General features: G+C 49.7%; 1 protein-coding gene across 1 annotated transcript; it reads left to right on the top strand.

Moving 5' to 3' along the window:
- The first annotated feature begins 1164 nt into the window (after positions 1 to 1164).
- KLHL34 (kelch like family member 34) lies at positions 1165 to 7650 on the top strand. Its single transcript, XM_001086668.5, has one exon. It carries the CDS (start codon positions 4478 to 4480, stop codon positions 6407 to 6409), a length of 1932 nt encoding a protein of 643 aa, XP_001086668.1. The 5' UTR covers positions 1165 to 4477; the 3' UTR covers positions 6410 to 7650.
- The last annotated feature ends 565 nt before the right edge of the window (positions 7651 to 8215 follow it).

Below are 8215 nucleotides of genomic sequence, written 5' to 3'. Positions count from 1 at the left end.
TGGAGAAAAGTGGAGTGCTCTGGCTGATGACCATTGCCGCCTTGATGTGGGAAGTGAGGTGAGTGCTTGGAAGACTTTAGTTCTAGGGTCTGTCACAGGATGTGAAGATGCATGAAGGGATCAGGGACAGCAATTCACTGTCCTGACGAGGGGTAGGGGGTTCAGGACAAATTGCAGGATCTCAATAGGTATTCTGGGGTGAGTAGCTGGGCCTTCAACAGAAGCCCAGCCATATAAATTGGGGCATGGAGGGTGCACTGGGGCAAGAGGGGCACCTGGGCATCTGGGGCCCTGCATCTGGGTAGGAGGAGTAGCAGTATGTGTGCCTGGATGCTGAGAGGCATGTGGGGTTAGACTGGAGTTGCAGGGCTGCACGAGGTAGTAAGGCTTTCTCAAAGGAGTTGAGTCCACCTGGACTCCTTAGTCGGGGGCCACCCATGGTCATCCACTTGATTCCTAGGGATGTAAGCTCAAGACCTTATCAGGATGTGCCCTAAATCCTAGCTGTGTGGGGGAAAGGAGAACAAGAGATAAGGAAGTAATTGTCCCTATCAAGTTTCTTTTAATAACTCTTTACTCCTTCCCTGTATCTGTTCAACTCAACATTACTTATGCCAAAGACCATGACAGAGGCTGCAGCTACAAAGACCAAGAAACAGTCCCTGCCCTCCGGAATTTATAGCCTAAAAGGGAGGGCAATTCATAAGTAGATCATTTTCAACATAATGACCTCATCCTGTTAGATCTGTCTATCAACATTCCTTCAGGTTGGGTCGCAAAGCGTGCTTCTAGGGAATCCAAATCGCTATGGTCTGAATGTATATGTCCTCCTGAAATTTATATGTTGAAACTTAATCTCCAATATGATAGTATTAAGAAGTGTGACCTTTGGGAGGTGTCGAGTGTCATTACAAAAAACCCTGAGGGAGTCTGTTAGCCCCTCACCCCTCTGCTATGTGAGTACACAGTCAGAAGGCACCACCTATGAAGGAGAGAGCCCTCATTAGACACTAAATCTGCTGACAATTTGATATTGGACTTAGCCTCTGGAACTGTAAGCAATAAATTTCTATTGTTTATAAATTACCCAGACTAAGGTGTTTTGTAATAGCAGCCGACACGGACTGACATCAACTTAAGATACACATCTACAACAACTTTAAAAAGCACACATTGAAATTTTATTTAGCATACTTAATATTGCACAAATCAAAACAATTGAACTCACGGACACAGAGAGTAGAAGGATGGTTACCAGAGTCTGGGAACGGTAGGGGGGGCTGGGGAGGTGAGGAAGGTTAGTGGATAAAAAAAAATAGAATGAATAAGACCTACTATTTGATAATACAACAGGGTGACTATAGTCAATCATAAGTGTGCATTTTAAAATAAAAAGTGTAAGTGGATTGTTGGCAACTCAATGGATAAATGCTTGAGGGATGGATTCCCCATTCTTCATGATGTGCTTATTTCACATTGCATGCCTGTATCAAAACATCTCATGTACTCCATAAATATATACGCCTACCATGTACCCACAAAAATTAAAAATAAAAAATGCACAGAAATTAAAATACTTATATTTTTCATACATATTACTCAAAGGACAATGATTTTTTTAGGTAGACTGACAGTTACATTTTCTAAAGAAGGTCTTATAAACACACCTAATATGAAAACATCTTCAGTTAACACAGTTCATCAAACCTTCAATGGCAAAATATGTTAAGGTAGCATGTTGGGTCAACAATAAACACATACTTGTTATGTAAAACTGGATTTTTGATGTTAAGAGTTTAAAGTCTCTCACGGCATCTTTATTCTCAAGTAAGCGTGACATTTTGGATCAATCTGGAAGTGTGGTGATGGACAGATCAGATGGGATAGGATCCAATTTCTGGATTAAATATATGCTGTTTTAAAAACCTACTTAAACAGCTTTAAGTTGAAAAGGGGATAAGTGTACTTCATCACCCTGACTATTTGGCTTAAATAAACTGTGTGTTGCACTATTTTATTTTTATCATACACAGGTCACATAATATAGTGGGGAGGGAGCCCTTGATTCTAGTACAAACTTGGTAACTTAATATCCAAGTCATCCAGACAAACCGTACTCTCACTGGGGCTTGTTTGTCACATTTGTTTAAAAAGTAAAACAAGATTTCAGAGAAAAGGGACAAAGTTTGACTAAATGATCTCAAAAATCCCTTCTAGCAAAATTCTGTTAGGTTTGGTAAAGGCCATTTGAATTCAAAATGTAGATCTGTGCAAAGTGAACCAAGCTGCTATTTTACTTGTGAATCAATAAGTTTAATGCTAAAACCCCCAAATCCCCACAAAACCAGCACCCGCCCCCCCAACCCAGCTTTAGCTCTAACATTAGGAATTCAAATTGGAGTATTTTTAGCCTCTGGAGTTTAAGGAAGCCCAATTGGAGCCCCTGCCTGCACTTTATAATTTGGCTAATTTAAGTCATAATACAGTTTCATCTTTGACAGCAAAATCATTTTACTAATACTTTTATGCATTTAAAGAATTACTGCTAATTGGAGACTTTGTAAGTACTAATGGCATGCCAGGTAGGAAATGACAGAATTTTATCCTTCCTTGAACTGCTTTTCCCTATGAAATACAACCCCAGCTGTCAGAAATACGAGTTATTACAGATCCCCTCAAAAGGCTCACCTAAAAAAGGCTGCCAGAGGGGTTGCACTAGAAAATAGAAAAATCAATCCCTGATGAAAGCAAAAGAAGTCCCCAAATTGGCAAAAATTAAAAAAAAAAAAATAGAAAAAGACCAGTTATATTAATCATTTAGTTATTCAAGAACAGGATGGAGATGGAGAGATGCTCTCCTAATGTCTCAAGATCAGGGTGGTTTTAGTCATTTCCATGTTGGGGTGTTTCTTGTAAAAAATAACTTTATGAGGAAGGGCTCTAAGAAATTCCAGCTTTACCGAGCTTTGCAACCGTACTGCTCATTATTCCGGGATAACATCGAAGATGTAGTAGCCAGTAATTAGATCAGAGCGTGGAAAATCGGGGAGAGAAACTGGAAGGAATCGCTTTTTTTTTTTTTTAAAGGAAGTGGTCACTGAGTGGCAGAAAATCCAAGTCAACCACAGTTTCCTTGTTCATGCTGCAAAGGGATGGGTCGGGGGAGGGTCCAAGAATAGGAAGGGAAAACTCAGGTGAGGTCTGGGAACGGGCATGGGAACAAAGGTGAAATGAGCCAGCCTGGGAGACGCGAGCTGCATCAGGAAGGGCTCAGAGTAGGCCCAGCATCTCGCAAGGGTGAGTCCAGGTGAGGGACATGTTACCTAGCGCTGCTGGCGGGGAGCCTGGGATTCGCCCGGGCGTGGTTCCCGCCAGTGCCTCTTCATCGCGCAGCGGCCTACTGGGTGTCAGCGCGCAAAGTCGCAGCTTAATCCTCGCTCCCGCTGGATTAATTAGGGCCTCTTCAAAGCAGAAAGTTGAGCCAGGGCTTCTTTCCCAGACACAGGGGCACCGGGAGGTCGACACTCCTCCTGCCCAGCCGGGCGCCCCTCCGCGGACACTACCGGGTCGAGGGGATCCCGCGACTCGTGCCTCTCCAGTGAACTCCGGCTCCCGCAACCCCAGCCGGGTTCCTGGGACCCTCTGGTGACACTGGTGGCCAGTAGGGTCACTGGAGTCAAGCCCTTGGCCCGGGCTGCTTCACCGTGCCCTCGGTTCGCGGCCAGCAGTCAGGGCGCGGGGCGGGGCGCGCCCGGGAGGCCGAGGCGGCGCGCTATTCCTGTCACTGTGAGCTACCGGCATGTTATGTGCGGCGCCCAGTCACGCCTTTGACCCGCCGCTCTGACCTGCGCCCTCCCCTCCCTAATCCCCTAGGCTTTCAGTTGATCCTCTGCGCGGAACAAGCTCACCCCCTCCCCCCACCACTGCCCCGTAACCAGTTGTCCCCGGCCTTTGCGGGTGCCCGCAGAACCCGTCCTCCTCGTCCACCCCCGAGAGGTCAGAGTCCTCGCCCTGCACTCCCGGGACGCCGCGTCTGCGCCGTCGGAGATCCAGCACCCCCGGAGTCCACCGCAGCTCGGTCCTTCCAGGTGATGGTGTGCGGCCACCGCCGCCCCTGGCGTGCAGGTGTGGGCTCTCCACATTGGGCCGGGGAGGGGACTTTGGGCAACGCGCTGGAAGCCTCCACAGTCGTGGAAACCAAGCCCCACACTCCCCAGAAGCCTCAGAATTCCGCGCCCTCCGTTACTAGGGACCTACGAAAACCGTTTCCAGACTGGATTTGCTCTGAGAGGGGCACTGGGCGATCTGCAGGTCTAGATGAAGGAGCCCTGGGCTTTAAACTGAACAGGCAGAAATGGGCCCCTGCTAGGGGCTCTGTGGCTTACGCGGGGGTCCCGGGAGTGTCGTGCCCTGGGATGCCTCCGGCCCTGCCCAGCAGGCCTCTGGTCCCACCAGGCTGCTTCCAGCCCTGGGCAGAATGAGTTACTTCCTGTCTTACTGCAAAGCTCATGGCGGCGCGCTGCTCACCGGCTACCAGGCCCTGCGCGCCGAGGGCTTTCTATGCGACGTGACACTGGAGACCGAGGGCAGCGAATTCCCGGCGCACAGGTCGCTCCTGGCGTGCTCCAGTGACTACTTCAGGGCCCTGTTCAAGAGCCACACTCAGGAATCTCGGGCGCGCGTGATCCACCTGCACGTGCCATCGGCAGCCGGCCTGCAGCGCCTGCTGGACTTCATCTACACTGCCTGGCTGTCGCTTTCCATGGACACTGTAGAGGACACTCTGGAGGCCGCCAGCTACCTGCAGGTCACCGAGGCCCTGGGGCTCTGTGGGCGCTACCTGGAGCGCCAGCTGGCTCCAGAGAACTGCTGCTTCGCCGCCAACGTGGCGTCGCGCTTTGGCCTGGCTCACACGCTGGACGCGGCCGAGCGCTGCATCGTGCGCCACTTGCGGGAACTGCTGGCGCGGGGCGCGGGCCCCGCGGGACTGCTGGAGCTCAACCCTACATCGCTAAGGGCTGTATTGGGTGCCCCCGACGTGGCGCGGGTGCCCGAGGCCCGGCTGCTGGGCCTGGCGTTAGCTTGGCTGCGGCAGGAGCCCACTACTGAGCGCCTGGCACACTGTACAGAGTTGCTGGAGCATGTCCGCTTTGGCCTGGTTCCCGCCGACGTACTGCGACGCGTGTACTCGGGCTCCGGCCTCGTGCTGCCCGCCCGGGTCAAGGGCCTCATCATCCAGGCCCTCAACTACCACACGACGCCCTCCCGCCAGCCACTCATGCAGGGCGAGCAGACCAGCATCCGGAGCCCCCAGACTCGAATCTTGTTGGTGGGGGGGCGCAGGGCACGGGAGGTGGTGATTGAGGAAGTCGTGGCCCCGCAGAGGGCAGCTAGGGGCCGGGTCGCCGCCCCAGAGCCCGAAGAGGAAGAGGAAGAGTTGGAGGAAGAGGAGGAGGAGGAGTGGGAGCTCACCCAGAACGTGGTGGCCTTCGATGTGTACAATCACCGCTGGCGCAGCCTCACGCAGCTACCCACACCACTGCTGGGGCACAGCGTGTGCACCGCGGGCAACTTCCTGTTTGTTCTGGGTGGGGAGAGCCCTTCCGGCAGTGTAACCTCGACCCTGGCCGACAGCCCGCGGGTAGTCACGGCCGAAGTGCACCGTTACGACCCGCGCTTCCACGCTTGGATGGAGGTGCCCGCCATGCAGGAAGCGCGGGCCCACTTCTGGTGCGGTGCGGTGGGAGGGAGGCTCCTGGCCGTCGGGGGCCTGGGCGCGGGCGGTGAGGCCCTGGCCTCAGTGGAGATGTACGACCTGCGTCGGGACCGCTGGACGGCAGCTGGGGCACTACCGCGGGCTCTGCACGGTCACGCGGGGGCCGTCGGGGACCGCGGTGTTGTGTACATCTCGGGGGGCAAGGCAGGGAGAGGCGAGGGCGGAGCGAGCAGCCTCCGGGACTTATACGTCCTGGGCCCTGAGGAGCAGGCTTGGAGTAAGAGGGCACCCATGGGGACCGCACGTTTCGGGCACCACATGGCAGTGCTGCGCGGCGCTGTGTTTGCTTTTCTGGGGCGATACGAGCCCTTCTCTGAGATCGAGCGCTACGATCCCGGCGCCGACCAGTGGACTCGGTTGCGGCCGCTACCCTACGACCGCTTCTGCTATGGGCTGGCCGTGGTCGAGGAGACAGCGTTGCTGCTGGGCGGCCTCAAGTGGCGGGACTCGCGCCAGGTGCCTACCCGCAACGTGGTGGGCTACGACCTTGACTTGGACCGTTGGGAGGACATCGGCTGCGCGTTGCCCTGGGCCTGGAGTGGCCTGCAGTGCGCAGTGCTGCAGCTGGCCGACGGTGGGGACGAGGAGAGGGAGGGAGAGCCTGGAGAGGCGCTAGATTTAGTGCTAGGCTGAATGGGTCAGTCGTTTCCTTCCGCAATGGAGGAGAAAGTAGCGCTTGGCTAGTCTTACAGAGCAACGGACAGGCTTTTTTCTAAGAAAGGGACTCTGGGAGCAGAGTGGCTTCTGAAGGTTAACAGGCAAACAAGGCCTTGAACAAAGAGAAACATTTCTCCTTGAGCTAAGAATGGGAGACAGGGGTGTTCAAATAGGAGGCTATATGAATCAACTTCAGTGAGCTGGTGAAATAAAATTTTTAGAAAGGCTCACGCAAGGCTAGAAAAGGACTTTCACAAATAAAATATGACCTTATTTTCCCTCTTACAGTTAAAGTGTTTCCCTAGGTGCAAAACAGTGATTACTTATGTGCCAAAAAAGAAAAAAAAAAAAAGGCCAAAAAATGTACCACAGGAAGCTTATACAAAACTCAGAAAATTGTTGGTTATAAAGGCTGTAATTAAGTCCTAGGAGATGGCATTATCTGAATAAATAGTGAAAGGAGAGTGCCTTGGTTAAATACCATGAAATCATTGTAGGGGGAACTATGATTTTATGATCTGGAGCCATGGTTACAGTTCTGCTCTGATGGTTTGATATAAATATGGAACTGAGAGGGGAAAAAAATCTCTAAGCACTTTTTTTTCCCTCTAGAAAGTATCCTAAAATTTTTCTGTCACTGGTGTCACCCTAGGCTGCTTTTGCCCTGACTTTAGACAGCTCACTGGTTTTAAGTCACATTTCATCAACCCTTAGCCATAATAATCAGGCTCCTCTGGTTAAGTGGAATGTCTAACCAAAACAAAACAAAAACTGATTTCTTTCATACTCTTAAATGTTCATTCTGCAGACATACTGTAGATTATATTTGTAAAAAAAATTAAGTTTTGGTGGTTACCCCCACTTCCCCCAAAAGAATCACAGAGAAAAGAAAGAGGAATAGGTAAAGTTTTAAAGTTTGTGTCAGGTAAATGGGAAACCAGCTTGATTTTTCAGGGTCTTAGATAAGATACTCATATATACTGAACAGGTGCTGCTTTTGGCTTGTATCACCAATGAGGCAGCAAAGTTAGAACTCGAAACTAGGGTGGGGGGTGGTGGCTGTGTAATTAGGTCACAAAGAAATGTGGTAAGGACTTTGCATGAATAAAGTAGGTGCTTTATAAGGATTCATTAAGAGCTGAATTTATTTGACTTCAGTTTACAGTACTGCCTCTCTCCTAGATTTGAAACGAATGCAATAAAATGTACAGATATTATATAGTGTTAAAAGGTCTCTTTCATGCTAGGCTAGCCACGAGTCTTGTCAAATTCATTAGTTTAATTTTTACCATTTAAAACAACAGAGCTGACTTTACAAAAGTAAAAGCTGCTTAGTAGCAACAGAGCTAGTCTTCCCATCAACTGCTTGCTGTTTACAGGCCACAACCTGGCCACTGTAAACATGACACATCCATCAGGTACATATATTTTTAAGTGAACATACACATTTGGTCTAGTAAACATCAATAAGTCTAAACACCTGTAACAAGCACACTTCATTTTAGGACAAGAGGTTTTTTGTTTTTTTTTTTTAACATATACAAAATCCCACAAATTTAATGTGCGTCAATATCCATGCAGTAAATAAATGTTTTTACAAATAGAATTCTTTGTAAATGATAAAAATATTACACTGGACCCAAAATTCCATACAAACATTAATACATGATTTCTCATCCATTTTGACTAAATATAGGATTACTGAAAATGTGCTGTAGAAAGGCCACTCTCCTGTACAGTTGTGCAAAGTCTGCAAAACGATAGTGATTCAATGGTGGTTTC

The sequence above is a fragment of the Macaca mulatta genome, chromosome X, assembly GCF_049350105.2.
Source record: "Macaca mulatta isolate MMU2019108-1 chromosome X, T2T-MMU8v2.0, whole genome shotgun sequence".
Lineage (NCBI taxonomy): Eukaryota > Metazoa > Chordata > Mammalia > Primates > Cercopithecidae > Macaca > Macaca mulatta.
Note: the sequence above shows the minus strand (reverse complement) of the source record. Positions and strands in the feature narration are given on the sequence as shown.

Excerpts from the sequence above, each read along its gene's own strand:
- KLHL34 (XM_001086668.5), top strand. The coding sequence starts at position 4,478 with ATGAGTTACTTCCTGTCTTACTGCAAAGCTCATGGCGGCGCGCTGCTC.